The sequence below is a fragment of the Varroa jacobsoni genome, unplaced genomic scaffold, assembly GCF_002532875.2.
Source record: "Varroa jacobsoni isolate VJ856 unplaced genomic scaffold, vjacob_1.0 scaffold_898, whole genome shotgun sequence".
Classification (NCBI taxonomy): Eukaryota; Metazoa; Arthropoda; class Arachnida; order Mesostigmata; family Varroidae; genus Varroa; species Varroa jacobsoni.
In genome coordinates this window covers 272232-291475 of record NW_019213800.1, presented here as the reverse complement: position 1 = coordinate 291475, position 19244 = coordinate 272232, and the positions used below count along the sequence as shown (strand labels likewise).

Here is a 19244-nt window from a genome sequence, read left to right as displayed (position 1 = left end):
TTAACACCATAGTTTTTTTTGGCTGCTACGGCGCTTAGGTACGCCTAGGTGAATAACGACGCAATTTTTAGTAAATCGATACACAGTCTTTAATAGTTGGGCTGCTTTCTGTGGGAAAACAAAGGCGAATTCTTAAATAGAAACATTGGACTGAGAAGCTCGCGCACCCCTGACCGGAGTGGTGAGATTTGTTGAGTAGTTCGCACACATTTGATGTAGGCCGAGCCTTTGGATCCCTATTCTCAAGGTAAACAACCTTCACTTTGCCATCGATCATGTGAGAAAAAAGTAATGCGTCGAGGCATAGCATTAGGCTACGGTTAAAGGCATCCAATGCAATAAGAAATATAGCTCGATCAACCGTCTTTGCTGACCTATGAATTTATAAACCTTAAATGTGATCTATTAATATTAAAACACTTTCAAGGTTCAACGAAATGAGGAACGTCAGCAACCTTCCTGTTCACGGAGATCAATCTTTCTAAAAAAGTGAAAAAGGGAAACCCCTTGAGAGATTATGTCGTCAATGTATTCGACAACAGATACTTAACAGAGTTTTCGCATATATTTTTCAACATATTGACATTAAATCCGCCGAAAAGACTAATCAGAGCTGAATACATTAATTAGATAAATTATGCCACAGTTCTTTTACACGACCTTGTCTAGTCATGCAGGTTATTGTAGAAAAAATTAACATGAATCGCCATATTCTAGTATCTTATATTGTGCTCCCTTTACCACGCCCAATATGCACTTCATTCATCCATGTTCGTCCCTGTAAGGTTTCGTTGGGCTTATAATGAGGATGAGTTTTAAAAGAACCCCTAAGGATATCGGGGTTCAGTGGGTGGGCATTCCACAGAACCAGATGAATATCCTAGCGGTAAATTTTAGCCAGTATAATGCCTCATAATGCTAGCATAACCTCGTTAAAAAAATCTGCACCTGACTATCTAGGTTTTAAGTTAGCAATCAAGTAAACACCTTTTTGAAATCCAAATCTACTTCCAGTGTAAAAGTAAACTCCAGAAGTGGGCTAACTTTTCTGAAAACAACAAAGGCAAATTAAAAAAAACGATTCCATTTACTGTTTGTTCCGTAATTCGTTCGAGAACTGCACGACCAAGGAATTGTATGCATTTACTTATAACCTGTCGTTGTAGTTTACACTTTTCCCGTCGTTAACGGCTTCCTTTCTGCCCTTTTCTTCAAGCCAATTTTGATGTTTAGGTACATTTTCTACTTCTAGATTAACTCGTCAAGCGGTACTATTCGAAAAGAACCTATAAGGATGCACGTTGTTGTAGTTTAGCATTGTTTATCGTTATTATTGGAACCAAGGATATTACCTAATAACATCAAACGATCCTGGCAGCAACGGATACGGGCGCTGTGTTAAGCCTAATTGAATGGTTCAATTCATAGTATTGGCCTAGATAGACGGTATTATATAAGTGCAGCAATAGTAGTAGTACCGGAGCAACGCGTAGGGGTATGCAATTCATTATATACACGTTATGTAACTGCTATCCAGTCATAAGCTTCAGGGCGCAATAAATATCGATGACCATAGTAATAACTATTTACTGGTATTATATGCTCCCGAAAGGACACATTTTCTACTAGTATTATCAATCTAATAAATTAACAAATTAGATGAGAGTAGACTGTGTTGAATAATGTAACAGGCGAGATAGGTGATAGTCATCGTGCAGTAGTACATTAATGTACCACCGTTCAATTAAATAGCCGGGACTTCACGTTGTGTGCAGTTTTTACGCCAAAGTGACTGACAGACAATATCGACATCTTCTTTATTAGAAAAGATCGGGTCATGGGGTAACAAAATTTGAACAACTATTCGAGGGGTATATAGCGAATGTTACGAGATGTCGGTGCATAAACGTGTTTAAAATATAGCTAAATAAGTAGGAACATATTGTGCCATTTGTTATCTTGTTGATGTTTTGGCACGTTGGTTTTAGGCGGACACTGTAACTATGTAGTTCTATTGACGGCTCTTTTATTATTCATCCGTATTTCGTTTCGTAAATGCTTTCCAGGGCAAAGTAAACCATTGTCGGATTCGTACTAAACAAGAGCGTGGTCAAACGAAATACTACCTTATCGATAGTGTGTGCTTCGATACGCTGTACTCGCTCGTAACTCACTACCAGACACATCCTTTACGCTCTCAAGAGTTCTATATGTACCTCACCGAACCTGTACCTCAACCGAATAGGTAAAGGATATACAACTATATTCTGCTTCGTTGGAATGAATATAATTGTTCTTTAGTTACTTAGGTTAATTAATTAATTTATCATGTATGTTACAACAGTACGGTGGGTCAAGGTCAAACCATGTTCTATAATACTAACTGAATGCGCCAAGCTATAGAGGCAACTATACCGAAACAAGCGGCCTGATCAACTGTCTCCTAACATAAATGGTAGGCATAACGTTCAACTTTATTTCATTTAACATGAAACGTAACTTTGCCATATTTGAAGTTTAAGTCCGCAAGTGAATTAGCTATTTTGCGAAATTTGTTGGGGTTGATTGTTCGTTAGGTCGATTTCATCTTTTGTTCACACAGCGGTACATTTCTATCTGTTACTCAAAATAACCGAAGTTACAGTTCTCAGCATACGATAGAAAGGCATCTTTGCTGTTATGACCTGCCCCGACAGCACTGATAGTTACAGCTAGGTCTTGAGTGTCGGGCCTAATTCAGTTCCGCTAATAGGAAACTCAGCGGTTTACCGCAGGGCCGCTTCTGGCCGAGACGAATTGCTACTTAGGTCGATATGTCGATACCAGTTTACTATGATTGGTATTATTTGCTGCTACGACCGGAAATGAAGGCTGTTGCCAATGCGTAAGAGCTGACAATGATGTGTTTGTTTGCGTGTGACCACCCGTGAATGATGAATCTGCTAATAAAGTGTACGTTTCGATCCTCACTGATCCCCTAACATTTTCAACCATAAGCAGCTGCCGTGAAGAATTCAGTTTTTTCCACAAACTAGTCTTTACCGAAAAGATCGCAACCCGGGTATCGATTCGATCCATATCAATACATATACCGCGTTCCGCATGATAAGATATAATGAATTGCCATTCAGGAAAACGTTTATATACCAATTCCAACCCGTCTATCTAACAGATGCATGCATTTTATAACTTGGTGTCATCTTTGATTGTTTTCCAGCCATGAGGGTAAAGAGTGGTACAGTGCGACAATTAGCAAATATAAAACGGAAGAATTACTCAGAAAGGCTCCATTCGACGGTTGTTTCATCGTTAGGCCATCCGAAAACAAAGCAGACAACTGCTTCGCGTTGTCATTTAGGTAATGTATAAAAACACATTTATACATAATAAACAGCACATACCTGCTTGTAGCAAAGACAAAAACGATGTTTATGTTAAATTACCATATTAATTCCGACGAAGTGGAGCCCTCCGTGATAGATTAGGATCAGATTATCGCGTTATTAAGAAAAGCATAGTTGTTCTTGATTGACTTGTTGATTTGTGCCTAATGTAAGCCTTGCTTGCTTGATTGGTTGGTCTTCTACATGTTTTAGTGGACGACTACAAAAACAATGGGTGATTTTTATCCTAAAAACTTTAACTTGAAAGTAGTCCTTCGCGGTAAGAAATTTCCACTGTATACGTAATATAATATACTGATTTTCTACTGAACTGGATCGCTGTCCTATCTACTAACAAGCGAAGATCTGCGCATGAAATTGTTAAGCTGGCCAATTGTAGCCTATTGTTTGTGTTGATCCTATATAAGATAATAAAAATTCATCCTCCATATTGACAGCCTTTATTGTGTTTCTAATTAATCTATTTGTTTCGTTGAAATCGTATCAATCACGTGTGTATTTTTGCTGCCGAAGACCTCTGTCGATGTTTTTGTTACTCAACCGATTCAAGGTTGCCTCTAAAGCATCCCACGATTTTGGCGTTGCTCTAATCTAACGATAAGAAAGTATTGTATTGGTTTTGACAATTACTGAAAGCATATTTCACTGATGATTTTACTCTATGACAAATTCGGATCCCATATTTTTTCACGTTCTTCTACGATGAAAGTTGTACCTTGAGAAGCGTATCAAATTGCCGTTAGTAGTGACTGAGAAATCCAAAAGCCATATGCGTTAATAATGCCGTCGGCTAGAACCTTACAGAATGAACGCAATGCTTTGTTATATCCGTACATTGTAACTTCGCTTTCCGTTTAAGTTATCTAATAACAGTATAACCGTAACGTAGTGTAGTTCGCGTAGACCGAGTAAATATCGTAGCTTAATACTACTCAAGACATAAGCAGACTTACTTTTTCGTGTTTTCCCTAGTGTCCATCACCTGTCGTTTGTACTTAGCTGGGTAGCACGACAAAACTACCCATATTCATATTCTACGTATAAGCAATCTCGTTAGTACTCGATATATCTAAAGGGTATTGACGCGTTGCAAAAATATGCTTCCCATTGGAATAGTATTAATCTAGTACACCCAAAAAGCAGAACTTGACCTATCCTTTAATACTCACTTAAGGACAAAAAAACGTTCGCGCAGTAAAGACAATAGCAACGGCTCAACCGCAAATTTGATTTAAATTACTAATGAGTCGTAAACCGCTTATTCAGCGATTGCGATATAAGAAAGCTCGTTTTAGTTAGACAATCAAAATACTATTGTTATCGCATATATAAATCTAGGCGACCTATAAAACGATCATTTATCATTCTCTAGAGATGCTCCAGTTGCTATTTATATTTGTTCAAGAGCTAAACTTTGTGCTTGTCGTTCCGCAGAGCGGACGGAGGGATCAAGCATTGCCGAATTCGTCAAGAAGGCCGACTATTCATACTGGGCAATGCGCACTTCGAAAGTCTCGCCGACCTGATTGCCCACTTTGAAAAACACACCCTGTATAAGGGCATCACGCTTAAGTAAGAATCATTTAAATAATGGATTTTTTGATCCAGTTAAATTGAAGTCGTCCCTCCACATTGAGCTAGTTCAGCTACTGGAATAACATTGCCAATCATCATTCACTGTCTTGATCAAACATATCTTGATTGAATGACACGTTCGTGTTGTTTTGTTTTTAGTCGATTCCCCGTCTGCGATAGTGGATTAAACCGGCTTTCAGACGATGCTACTAATTTAAGCTCGATGCAATCAGACCTCGGCCAGTATATGGATCCAAACCACTTTAAGAACCAAATCACCGTAAAGGCCCTCTACGATTATAGGTGTAGTATACCAGCGGAGCGCCTGCGTTATTTTTTTCTAACAGCGACTATACATAAAACAACGGTCATCTTTAAACCCGTTATTAGGTTCTGTTGGACTTGGATTGCCTACCAAACACCTTAAAATTTGATTTTTTACTGAGAATGATTTATTTCTAGTGGCTGAGATATAGCATCTTAGCCATAGCTGCCCTTCTCCGTAAGGCTGCTGTTGAGAATAGTAATTGATACCGGAGATGATCTTCTCGGGTAACTTACAGGGCGCAAAAGTCAGACGAACTATCGTTTCCAAAGCACGCTATCATTACGAACGTCGTCAAGCAAGATGGCGGTTGGTGGAAAGGCGATTACGGTGGAAAAAAGGAACAGTATTTTCCGGCAAACTTCGTTACTGAGGTGAGCGCAAGTGACGTGGCATTAGAGAACGCGAGCGGCGCTGGCGGCGAGGGCGACGATGGAGAACTGGCCCCACTTGGAACTTTGCAAAAGGGCTGTATCGATATTGCAGGTAAGAACACTTAGCCCTTATGGGTTTTCATCGCTTAGCGCAGGACACATCCATTTTGAATCAAAAAAACCATGAACTAAGAAAAGTACATTTTACTACAAAAAAAGTCGGTAGCTGGTTGTTATTCTCTCAAAGGATATAATTTCAATGTAACAGCCGAACTCTGTTGGAAGCAACTGAATGCAAAAACGTCGTAAGATTGTTTGCGACGGATATGACCACCTGCATTGCCAATACGTAGTTTATAAATAACTAGGTTTATCTTTCTTGTTAGGCTGTTCTGTGGAAGTCCTTCAAAATCGTGGCAGATTTGTATTCCGAATAACGTCACCGACTCAGTCAATGCAAAAAGACATCGCAGCGCCATCAGCAGAAGAAATGGAAGAGTGGATTAACAAGATTCGCCAAATCGCTCAGTCCGCTAATGATATGGTTTGTGTTTTGAAATTTCGGCCCGTTGAAAGCACGAACAGACAAGGGTAGCTCCTTTTAAATCAATTATATGGGGGCAGTATGTGGAACTAAATTATTTCAAAAGCTACTGTATTTAGTACTGTGTCTTGGGGCTATTTTGGCGTTCGATCCCTTCAGATCTGATGGAAATTCGGAGATGCACATACGTGCTATGTAAAAGCATGCGTTTCATTACGTATTAAGACAAGGCTGTTTATTATTTCGGTGATGTTTTTGTTTATCATAACGTTACTGTTGGATGTTTGCTGATCGATAGTTGGAACAGCGGAAGGAGATGGAGCGCAGTCTTCGATTGGCCAAAGAATTATCAAATCTAATTATCTACTGCCGATCAGTCCAATGGTGCCCCGAACGAGCCGGGAACTTCTGTGAGATGTCTTCATTTCCCGAAACGAAGGCTGAACGTTTACTTCTTCCAGGCCACGTAAACTTCTTCATGCGTTATCATCGACTACAATTCAGTCGAGTGTATCCGAAGGGCAGTCGAATCGATTCTTCCAATTACGACCCTGTGCGATTGTGGAATGCTGGCGTACAAATGGTGGCGCTTAACTACCAGACACCAGGTAAGGAAAAAGCTCGTTATAGAATTCTCACTCTAGTCATTCATTCTAATCGTGAGTATATCTATCATCGAATTGTTATGGTGGAAGTTACACAAAGTCTTAGTTCATAGCTCAAGAAGAATTTCCTTACACAAATGTTAACAAAGCTTTAAATATGAAAGTTTATTGGCTCGTTATTATTACTTACATGTGTTTTTCAATTCCAGATCGACCGATGCAATTAAATGAGGCTCGATTTATTCAGAATGGACGATGCGGCTATGTGCTTCGGCCAGAGTACATGTTTCAGGACAATTTCGACCCATACGATCGGAAGAGCCTTCCTGCCAACGTGAAAGCGTGCGTGCTCAGCATAAGGGTACGTATTCAGTCTTGATCTAGTTTTCTTATTCATGTAGGTAATGATCAGCCTTAACGGTCGGAACAGGAAAAGGGATACATTTGGTGGCGTTGTTTGTTTGCATTATCGTTTCTTGCTTACCGATTTAGCGCACATTTTATTTCCACGGAAAAGATCTGGCAATTGCAGGAAGCGTCCAGCCAGTCTACAGTAACCAGCTTAATTAACATGTTGTCGCAAAGTGATTAGTACAACAGTACTGGTTGGGGTCAATTGTAGTCCTTAGAGCGTGAAATGTGAAAATACCGCTTTACCGAGTTAGTGATTGTTTATATTGTCGCGTACGTTTAGTCCAGTGTGGAAATTTCAAAGGGGTTTGCCTTAAACTGGACCCATTAGACTGGCATGCAACATTAGCAATATCGATATAAATCATCCTCGTATTACCCTCTTTGTTTCATCCTTGTTTACGAGAGGATATAGGCCACAATGTTTTTTTTTCAAATTATTATACATGATGGCTGCATCAAATACGCTTGGGTCGTCACAGAGTCGACCATTTCCTTGAATAGGTTCAGGCGCATATCCGCGGCGGTGAAAACATTCGCAATAGTCATATATATACACACACTAACTAGTGCTTACTTTTTTTTATGTATTTTAGATCATCGGAGCCCGTCATCTGATGAAGTCCGGCCGGGGTATTGTTAGTCCTTACATTGAAGTTGAAGTCATTGGCGCCGATTATGACTGTGCCAAGCAAAAGACAGTTACAATATGTAAGTAGCTCGTCGTATTCTATCCTGCGCCTTTCCTAGCAGTGTGAAATTAAGCCTGCTACGTACGTTTGACAGTAATAGTTTCTCACGTGCACGTGGGGGCCAAACGTTTTTGCGTAGTCACCCCCAGGGAAAAACAGCCGTCTCAGTAGTTGTAAGCGACACGCCTCGACTAATAGGGCAACAAAACGTTATGGTAAATAGGAACATTATAAGGATTAGATTTCACAGAAGCACGTTTCTTTATCTGACGAAAATTGCAAAATATCCGAAAACGATATCCGAATGTAGATCGTTGTAGCCGACTGCGTGCAATGTGATAATAGGGAGGAACAACTGTATATAGCTTCGATGAACCAGTATAGGTAAATATCGAAAAAGGCATGAACGTCGTCGGATAAGCTTATTACGAATAACCAAATACATATAATTAACAAAATAAACATTTAGATAAAATAACTAACGCCAGGCGCGATTAAACTTCTACTTTAAATATTCATATTTACTCGAGCCGAACGCGGAATGAACAGACCGGGTGCCGTTACCAACTTGAAGCAGCCAAAGACAGCAGTTGTAGATGCTACACACACACACACGTTAGGTCGCACAGTATATAAACGACGGATTACTTTAACTTACGGATGCAGTTCGGCTGATTTCACTTTGTAATAACAAACATTAAGTTTACACTTATTTTGATTTCACTTTCCTTCTATGATAGCTAATTTCATTGACTTTTAGCGGATAATGGCCTGAATCCATCGTGGTCAAACGAGCACTTCGTGTTTGACGTCATGAATCCTGAATTGGCCCTTCTGCGATTCGCAATATTTGATGAGGACATGTTTGGAGAACCAAATTTTCTTGGCCATGCAACGTATCCGCTGTTGTGTCTACGACCAGGTTATAGATCGGTTCCGCTCAAGAACGAATACAGCGAATCACTAGAACTTGCCTCGCTTCTTGTACATTTTAACATGAGTCTGGCAAAGGTAGGCAAAACTATTGGCATAAATATTGTTATTTTTCTTTTTGTAAATCTAATTCTATTCGAGTTTTCTGCACGTTAGTATTTAATGGCGTTGAGAAAGAAGATATTCGCACTGTCGTATATTGGCCCTTGATTCAATATATTACAACATTGTCTAGCTCAGCTGGAAAAGAACACACAAGGAAAACAATGAGTTTTAATCGAAAAATGGATACTGACTGTCTTTACGACCAAAAGTAGCCAGCATCGCGTCCACTCACAGGACCGAGCATCATTCGTAAGAAATAGATCTATATTACAAGGACTCGGATGTAGTATATAATCAGTTGTAGTTTCCACTATGCGTACTGTCTTCTAGACTACGTTTTGCAATCGGATAAAGCACAGGGGAAGGGGTTGTTGCCTGCTCGCACGCCCCGAACACTCATACCCAGCACGCTTATTCGCTAACTTTTCTAATTACAACAGTATAAAGGATGGTTGTTGTTTTTCTTTTATTATTGTCGTGTCTATGACATTGCGACCAGCAACCTTCGGCGCGTCGTACCAGCTCTGGCCACCTTCCCCGGGACTTGTCGCAAGCCACTCTTCACTTTTTACGTTAGTCACGTCGTAGTGTAACGTACAGCCAAACGTAGAGAAGTGCATAGGCTGATAGGCTGGTCAGAAGCCAGGCTTCGATGAAGGTTTTTTCTGCTCCCGTTGTTCCTATGCGCATTAGCATGCCTCCATTGCCCTACGAAGGTTACTCCCGGCAGTCCTTTAACGTATATGAGCGGCCATGTCAACGGCGGTGTTCGTTAAGCCAATTTGTCGTCACGCAAGCATTGTTGAACAGCGGTGTCGCAGCGTTGCTTGCTATTATAATTACACTGTGTTTGTAGTATAATTAGAAAAGATAGGCAAAGCCAGGACCGGCGTCGAAACTATTGGCAGGCACGTCCCACTTGCAAGCAGAGGCTTAACTGGATTCAGGCACCAGTACGGGGGTCACGTGACGCTTTTACTTGCTATAACCGCTCAACTCTTCCTATGATATGCGTAGCCTAAATCGACTGCAGTAAACGGAAGTGACAATTTTTTCTGCGGATTCATCGCTTCTTTTCTATCTTTTGTTCTATTGATAAATAGATACGTTTGCAAAAAGGCTAATTTCTTCGGAACACGAATGTATAATGCAGCATCGTTCGATGCTACGCTTTATGTTACGCTTTACGCCCCTTTACAGGTTTTGACCAGACAGTCGATCTAAATGGAAAACCTGCAATATAATTGCTTAGTATTTCATTAATTCTGTGAGGGGAAACAAGAAGCACCGCTTCAAGTGTTCGAAGAATGTACGATCTACCATAGTTTGCACAACGTAATATACGTTCGAACGTCGAATGGGGTTGAGGCTATTGATTTGCTCTTATAGCGATCGGATGAACAGTGACTGTTTATTGGCTGCCTAATATACGACTTGCTATATGACATGAAGCTGTTTTAAGTTCCCAGAACTTGTTGTTGCTGAACAAAAAGTTCTTGCAAGAACTTATGACAAACATTTATTGGCCTATTCGACAAATATTGATCTTAAATGAAGTGTTGGCTCTCGACACAGAGATTTCTATAGGTGGATGTGCGCGTTATCGTGCGCGTGGATTTATCAGATATTTGCATTCGTTGGCTAGTACTCGTTCAATGTATGAACGTATGATATCTCGTAACATAAAGTAGAAATAACCCATTTGTCCTAATAACAAACCAGCTGTTTTATTGTCGTTTGTACCTGTCAGCGACGCATTGGAGACCACTGAATAACGCTAATTGTATGAGTTCAATTAACAGCAAAGGCACCTTTGAATAGAAAGGAACCGTTAGCAACGGAAAGTGTTGTAACAAGGAGGAAATTCGGACCTGCAACTACAGGAGTTTGACAATACTACTATTAATATTATTCTGGTTAAATATAGATTATGTCGAATATGGCCTGAGCAAAAAAGTTATATGCCGTCTGAAATTACAAAAATTTTGTGCACTTAAAGGAGTGGATGAAGTGAACAAAGTGGTCAGCTGCAAAGCAAACTCAATGCTTTCGCCATACCGAAAGGAGAGTTGGTATAGGTAAGATGTACACAGACGAATCCTTAAATTCAACCCGGATAGATTTAACAAATCCGATCCTTGCGAACTACGTTTTCCGTACAAGTACACATTGGCTCCTGTTTTTGACCCTATTACGCTCCGATACCCTACAGCATAACCACAATATCCTCCACCTTTACATACTTGTGCGAATATCTATACAAGACATAGCTACAGATACATCTGTTGGTGCAGATAAAATCTATCGGCTACCACACAAACTCCGTTTTTCTCTTTGTCTGAACTTTCACTTTTGAATAGAAATACGAGTCAATTTTACATGCTTGCTCGATAATTCAGCAGTTCTAAATATTTTGCATGTATCATATGCACATAAACCGATACAACTGCTAAATTTGTTAACACAAATCGACCGTTCATTATTATTATTTTAGTCGTTTTTGATTGATATCTAAAAAATTAAATGTGATCATTAATCGGTGGAAGGGCAGAGACCTTGACGGCAATTTAAGTTCTAGCTCTTGTTAAATGAGCCTATTCGTTTTTCGGTTGCCAATTCTGTTAATTAGAAGAAGTGAGCTACTAGAGCACGTTTTTATTTTCTTGTTAGATTCATTTCTATTCCTCTCTTTGGTAGAAGATGCAAACTAATCTTCATTGAGCTGCCTCATACTACATATGATGCATAAAAATAGTACTGGATTGTAAGTTGTGGCCTTTGATTTGCCTGCTACATTCAACCGTTCTAGCCCGAGGACGAGGTATATGCGTCGATCCAAAAACTTAGAGATGAAACCCGTGAACTCGATGCCCTTGTTAGTTCGGGTAATTCGGACGGGACCCTTGACGCCGAAACAGAACAACAGTTACGCAGTGCCCTATTAGAAAAAAAGGAACAACTTCAGACCAAAACTGACAACAGAAGGTAAAATGATGATGTTTTTTTCAGACAAACGATCTGTCTGTTGTATTTAGGGACGCTAGTCATGTTTGAGGCTTCACGAAGATGTGGGTCTTTGTTTCTTTAGATGGCGATGATTCCAAGCCCAACAGAATTGCTGCATCCGATTCGACTCATCTGATGCTTTGATGTTTTTCAAGCCTTATCTTTGTGTCTCTGACTTATTGTTTACTTAATATGCCATTATGTTTCTCCTTCATTATGTTAACGGTTATTCTTCAAACTTTCAAAGTAATTGCTCCCACAGTGCGACGTTTATATATTAAACCTAATAAAGCTGGTAAACTCTTTCCCTAAATACAAAACTGACTTCTGCAAACTCAAGCTCTTTGTTTGTCATACGGCAAATTGACTTTTATGTGTATGCCTATAATTATTGCAAAATAGTTAATAATCAGACTATGTTTTATTTATGTCATTACAAGCAGCTCGAAAAGAAAGTGAATGGTAAGTGTGCGGGCACTGTGAAAAAGTGTGAGCCATATTGGGAAATTCTATATCAGTAGTGTACTATTCGGACCCGTGTTAACAGAATTCAGTTTAAATTGTACCTAAACTCCTTGAGTTTGATCATTCTTTCGAATTTCTGCTAGAAGAAAAATAGAGAGCAAGAGAGAGAGAGAGAGAGAGAGAAGTTAAAATTGATGAACTTGGTTAAGAATAGATCTAGTTAAATCGAATAACCACCTGTTTAAAGGAAGGAGACAACACGTGTAACGAAGCTAACTCGAATTGGTTAGTCATGGAAAAAATTGCCACCAGCGTATACTACAACAGAGTTATCATTGAATTAGTGACCATTTTCCGTCCACAGATGGGGCAACAAACGGCTGCTAACCGAGCATTATACATATTCAGAGCCTTTTCCTAAAAACAAAGTGCGAAGTTAACATCTACATATTGCAATTGAATTTGCAGGCGGCTGTTAGAGCTCCAGAACTCGGTCACCTCGAAATAACACAAAACGGGGCGCGACATGCGTAAAAAGCGTGCACGATTTTAACCCCATTTGTCCTACAGAAGAAACGGACAACAATCTAATTGTTGTTAGTCAGGTCTGCATAGGGATAGAAAAATATCCGAACTCTGATCCTGAACAGTGTTAATGCCGTTTATTCAGTAGCAAAAATAACGACGTCCTGGAGTCTACATACGGCATCTAACCCTTCAAGTAAAGTAACTATACGCCCGTGTACGAAGGAGCTAGAGCAGCCCATATATGTACCTTCATTATCAAATACGAAAACGCTTATCCAATAACTAGCCATTGCCAACTGGGCGGTTACTTTCGCAGCAGTCTACAGCTCATAAAGCCCCACAAAATCACGGATATTAACAATAGTTGAAATACGTCTGATGCACAGACTCTAAGCGGACAAATACGTACAACAAGGTAAAGAGCGACGTTCCCTACGGATAAGCACACGAGGTGCTGCGAATACTCAATGAGCACTACGAGGTATCTTGGATAGACGATTTTGTATCGTGAGCGCATTAGCAGTTAGAACCTAAATATGAAGAGAGAAAATTCGATGAAGATCTGCATCAGGGAGGCAGCAATTTGTATATGCATCTTAGGTAGAATTAGCAAACGGACAATCGAATTATTATTGTTATAACAAAACGGAGGAAATTAAAACGACTGAGAATAGGGATAAAAGGTTAGCGACGAAGCCTCGTAATACATTGAGACGTGCCAATGACGACTGTTATTATTACATACATATTATTGCTATTGTGCAGCGCTTTAACGTTCAGGGTATTATGGCCGCTATCAATGACCACGTATTCCTATGTTTTTCTTTGCTTGCCGAAGAGTCGATCATACAGACATAAGTTTATATCCCGTCTAGCTTCATTGTCGAGGAACAAATTTCGTTGTATACTCTTCGTCGACAATCATTGAGACAAAGTGAATGGCGTACGAAACGAGGATCGACAGCGAGCCAGTACTTCAGTATGTCTTAAAGCCATATGTATAGGTAATCAATCGAAAAATTCGTGAGATACACACGGATAAACCTGCACATCTAAACCAGATAGGAAATAGATTGTTGTGCGATAGCAATGGTGCCAAATATTATTGCTACGAAACATTAGAACAACAAACAGGAGATAAAAGTGAAGCAGAAGTAAACAAATAGATATAAGTACTATGTTAAAGATGCGAACTTTTGACATGGCAAACAATGTTCGATAGTATGCGAACGATCCGATTTGAATAAGGCGTTCGTGCTTACAAAGGTATTTTTCTATCTTTTTCAAATTTGGTTGTTTGCAACGGTCCTTGTGCTAATGTTCATATCATTTTGGGAACGCATCAGTGATGCTACCCAATGATCGTGCTATTGACTCGAAGAAAAATGAAATCAGATAGTAGAGTTTCTATAAGCAAGACGTCCAGTTGACCTCAACTCGACAATTGAAGCAGCAGTGGCGACAAGCAGACGACAAAATCTGTAGTCATCGACCATATATTGACATAAGGGTATGTACGTCTCTATATATATATATATATATTATAAGTGCACGGTTTATACCTATTAATTCAATGGATTCGAAGTAACCATACTGTGTCATGTGTGAGCGATATTATCATACGATTTAGATCATCTTGAATTCGGCGACAATATAAATAGTGATATTTTATCGAAAATGAAAAACACTTTGCCCTCTGCCTTCATTGAAGTTTCAGCTGATATTAATCGCTGTTAATTAGTGCTATGTTGTGTCAAAATGTTGCCTAAGAAGAATCGCGACGACCCCTTCAGATCTATCCTCAGTTTATTGGTTCTTTAGATCTGTTTCAGTGATAGACAGTCCGCATTCAATGATAAGCCTAAGTCGCTGAAGCCATGTTGAAACGCCGATTTCACTTATTGTTAATGATTCTGTTATGAGAACGTTACAATGAAGCTTCTATAAAATTGCTCTGAAACATATTCTACCTTGAGATTTTTTCGAGTGGTTGAAGAATCCCTGTGATTGATTTTTATGGCATCTATTCAGTTAAACCGGCGGAATCCACAATGTTGGCAAAAAAAAAAAAAAAAAGATCTGCTGAATTGATCATCGATATGCCCTTATTGATCATACCATTTCCAAATTAGCGCAGTGAACACTAGTGAATGTAAGAAAGGTCTGATGGATATGACTGCTGATACATACAAATTGGTTGTGTATAATGCTAAACATTTTAGTTCAACCTTACAAGCTCAATTTTTGTTCTTGTCATAGTGCATATGGCGTTCTTCGCTAGTACATTTTAATTGCGTCTGTTAAGAACAAATGACTATGGTGCTAAAAGTACGAGACCAAGGACAAACGTTAAATAAAGCATGAAAATGTATGTTTTTGTGGTACGACTCAATTGTATAACTCACGGGTTTCTATACGGACTTATTGGGCACCTTTTAATTCCAACTAACATACGTACACACGAACGTCACGATTACATGTGCATTGTATGAACTGAAAACCCGTTCTGTTGAGCTTGCACAGCACATGTACATATTCAGATAATGCAATCGCGAAGATAAACAACATTAGATAATACTTAAGCCAATATTCATTTGGTGGTTTTTTATCGTTCATGCATGAAAATTACTACACACTTGTATACATACTTGAAGGATTCATCTCGAAGGAATTACATGGAATATCTATGTACTGATGTGGATAGCGACTCCACTCACGTGTGGGTGCAAAGAAAGTTGTATCGATATAATTAGCTTATGATCTACATCTTTGTTTTCATACATTCCTTTTTGCTAGTAGTTTAGGTATGAGCAACACAGTTTGTATAAACGTATATAGGAAGTCATGTTGAAAGTTCTTGAACTTGGCATTTAAGTGAGCTTGAATCATAGTGAATATTTTCATTATCGCGTTACCCATTCAACTAAACTAGTGCAGTATCAACGAGACAAATAAAACTGGTTACATCATCTTAATGCTTGTTTTTTGTATCGTATTAGAGGAGACGTTTACGGGATTCCTCCAGGGAATATACAGCCAATTTAACTTGGGCTTGTTTCGAACACTTTCTTGGTCGGACAGATTGAAAAAATCCACCAGTGCCTTCGTAAATTTTTGCAGTCGCACCAACTCAAACTGCCTTTGCACACGTTGGATATATTATAAGAAAGTAATTTTGAGTAAAGACAAAACAGGGCTCATCTGTCCTCCTGCATCTTGTGGGTTTTTCAGTTTCTTGCATACTCTACAAAAGTTTCGTTACAGGTATTTGTACTGACGTGTATCAGTTATTACAACAGTTTTTAATATTAATTCTAATATTATAGTCAAACTGTTAAGAAATTTTAGTATGTGGTCTTGTACGTCAGACCAGATCGGCGGGGATTTTGTCGTTGATCCTTTTCTTAAAGTATTCTTCTGTAGGTCAATTCACGAGCTTCGGGAAAAAAAACAGTGTTAAATTTATACGGCGTAATTGACTACTTCGATAAGTAAGCATTACTCTTTAATTTCTATTAAGCGTATTTATAGTGATGTTTAAGAATTTGACATGAGGTCGCAAAATAGTGCATTGGTTGAAAAATACATGGGGCGCGAAAGTGTCTAGAGATGATAATGCAATCTGTTCGCGCGTAGCCGTTAAAGCTAAGGTTTAGCCATTTCTGATTGATATTCATGGCGGCATCCAGTACCTGGTTGCCGCATGCTCTTTTGGAGATACATCGAAAAGGTCTCTGGGGAGCCCTAGGCTATTGTCCCTGTTTGTATAACTGCCCCCGAATTTCCTCTCCTCCCACTCTTGGGGATGTACAGCTATATCGAGACTAACGACCCTCATTTTCCGATCACGTCGTTTAAAACGCGGAAACTTTTGCACTAGTACTAACCCAAATCAATGTGTAGAGCTGATGTAGAACTCAGCTGCCTTTTAGTCGACTGAGAATAAAATGCCTTACGTACAAAATATACCGTTTAAGTACGGATATTCATATGAAACTTAACAGTCTACTCACATATAAAATATAACACAATACTCTACGAAACATTGGCTCAACGACAGAGTCATTTAAGCATAGATATGACTGGTAAATACGTAAACAGTTTTATTAACAGCCTTAGAACGGCCTGTCTCGTAATGATTTCACAGGACATTACGGAGCAATGTTATAAACTTGTAGAAGATGATCGAGTTTTCGCTTGATCCGTGTCTACATGGTAGGCGCGTCACATTCGAGTCTTTTTTTGGTTAACTTTTAGTTCTTATAACGTCAAAGCTTCCGTTAGCTACCGTGATTACCAGGTACTGGCGAAGTACAGGCGAACGTGTCTGTTTCAAATGGACAGTTTTCGGCCAAAGGTAGCACATTATGCATACTTGTTAACTATATTGCACACTTAGCTAAAAAAAGAAGCTTGATCGTTTTTATCGACGTGACACATTTGACTTTCAAATTAATCCGGTAATGAATAGCTGGCGTCAACGGAATTTATACAAAGTAAAAAGACGCTCGCTGCTTCAATATTTTTACGCGTTGGACGATTAAATTTAGAATCGTAACAATATGTGGATGAAACATTGTTTTTAGTGATACGGTAACAATACCATTGTTAGAATAATCATCAGATTAGCGCCGTGTACCCTTTTTTCAGAGAGCCCAGAAAGCTTATCTGAAACGAGATGCAAACATTTTATAGTAAAAAAAAGTGCTATAGCGTACACATAATCGGAACTTGTTGCTGTGCCCTCTTTCGTAGCTAAGCTTTGTCGGATGTGTTGCTTCTGATACATTTGCTATCCTTTCTGGATGTTCTGGGTTTCGGTTCTCGTTAGTTGATAGAGCCGCCTCGGCCTTCGATCAAAAATCAGATAAATCAATGGATCCTCTTTCCCATCCAACGGCAATCGCTTTTTAGTCTCTATGGCAACAACGGAGTTCAGTCTGGACATACTCGTCGAATGCCTTCGTAGCTAAGCGTAGCGACTGCATGCCTTCTTTGAGTGCCCGAAACAACGAGACAGCAGCCTGTTAATGGGCACGGAAAAACTATAGCCCAAAAACTGCCACCAGGATCTCGACGTACAGCAAGCGCTATTAGGACATAGCCATAAATCGGCAATAATGTCGGCGTCGCCCGATAAAAACACCCAGACGCCAAAGCAAGCAAAAGGTAGATGTCGCTATAAACAATTGAAAAGTTATAGATAAAGTTTGAAGGTATAGTCGAATCAAAGTAAATGTCTATTATTCCAAAGCAGCTTCTTTACAAGAAAGAAAGAGGATAATTGCAAGCTGTGCAAGACCTCTTAGCTCGAAGAAAAGACGGTTTTCTCTGCTCGAATGGAACTCACTAATTTTGGAGTAAACGAAAGCAGGCTGTCTAAGCAAATGGCCATTATAACCCATGATCTTATTAATGAGAAACGTGAAATTCCCGGCCGAAATGACACAATAAAGATGTTCTGTGTAAAAAAAAAGAGACCTAATAGACCGCAGTTAATACTACATTAGTTTGTCATCGATAAGCAGCTACTACGATGAATGCACAGGTGCTTTTATAGTAGTACAAGCATCAGTAGCTTGTATTTCAATTACCTTCCTCGAGCAAAAGTAATATGAACTTGTTGTGCTTAATCCAGTGCGTACTAAAGTTGTTTCTTTTGCACTGGGCAAGTAACTTGATGACTGAAACGTCCATATGGGAGCATCCAAATTTCCCTTGCATCCTTTCCGTAGGCAACAGGCGTTCATAGCAACGCGAAACACCAAAAAAATGCCGAAGAGGTTCAATATAATATTAAATAAATTAGACTTTTTATCTTGGAAATGCAGTTATCATGCACTAAACAACAGTCTACGTTTTTATAGAACTAGTGCCCTAAAGCTTCTATGAAAAATTTCGCGATAATCGATTGATTATATCAGTCTGATTTTGTATTGACATAGGGCTACTGCGGTATTGGCATAAAACGAAAAGTGAACCAAGCATAGATAGTGCTAAAGTTCAGATTATTCGTTTTTAGAAGGGATCTAGAACTTGAAACTTGCGACAAATTCAAGCGGTTTTTGTCTATTTTTTGGAGAAAATAAAACGAATGATACATTTCTGGCTATCATCGTATATCGTTTTGGACTCGACAAAATTCGTGTATTGCGCCCTCTTAAAGTTCGTGACCGTTTAAGAAATCCACTTACCCGCTCAACTGATGCACCTATGACCATATGGCTTTTCGTAATCCGCAATCGCTCAGTCCTGTCTCTCTCGTGTTCCGCCAGAC

General features: G+C 39.3%; 1 protein-coding gene across 5 annotated transcripts in view; it reads left to right on the top strand.

Annotated features, from left to right (window-relative positions):
- sl (small wing phospholipase C gamma 1) overlaps positions 1 to 15942 on the top strand; it is an 83773-nt gene extending 67831 nt beyond the window's left edge. The window contains exons 10-22 of one of the 5 annotated variants that reach the window (XM_022840939.2): positions 2067 to 2245; positions 3218 to 3358; positions 4839 to 4976; positions 5139 to 5282; positions 5543 to 5790; positions 6065 to 6222; positions 6521 to 6830; positions 7037 to 7188; positions 7835 to 7949; positions 8691 to 8941; positions 11778 to 11953; positions 12418 to 12436; positions 12908 to 15942. In XM_022840939.2, the coding sequence (XP_022696674.1) occupies positions 2067 to 2245; positions 3218 to 3358; positions 4839 to 4976; positions 5139 to 5282; positions 5543 to 5790; positions 6065 to 6222; positions 6521 to 6830; positions 7037 to 7188; positions 7835 to 7949; positions 8691 to 8941; positions 11778 to 11953; positions 12418 to 12433 (2028 nt within the window). In that variant the 3' untranslated portion in view covers positions 12434 to 12436; positions 12908 to 15942. Of the gene's footprint in view, positions 1 to 2066; positions 2246 to 3217; positions 3359 to 4838; positions 4977 to 5138; positions 5283 to 5542; positions 5791 to 6064; positions 6223 to 6520; positions 6831 to 7036; positions 7189 to 7834; positions 7950 to 8670; positions 8942 to 10967; positions 11954 to 12417; positions 12437 to 12907 lie in introns of those variants that run through there. The other 4 variants (XR_002683087.2, XM_022840938.2, XM_022840941.2 and 1 more) reach the window with 4 other exon arrangements.
- The last annotated feature ends 3302 nt before the right edge of the window (positions 15943 to 19244 follow it).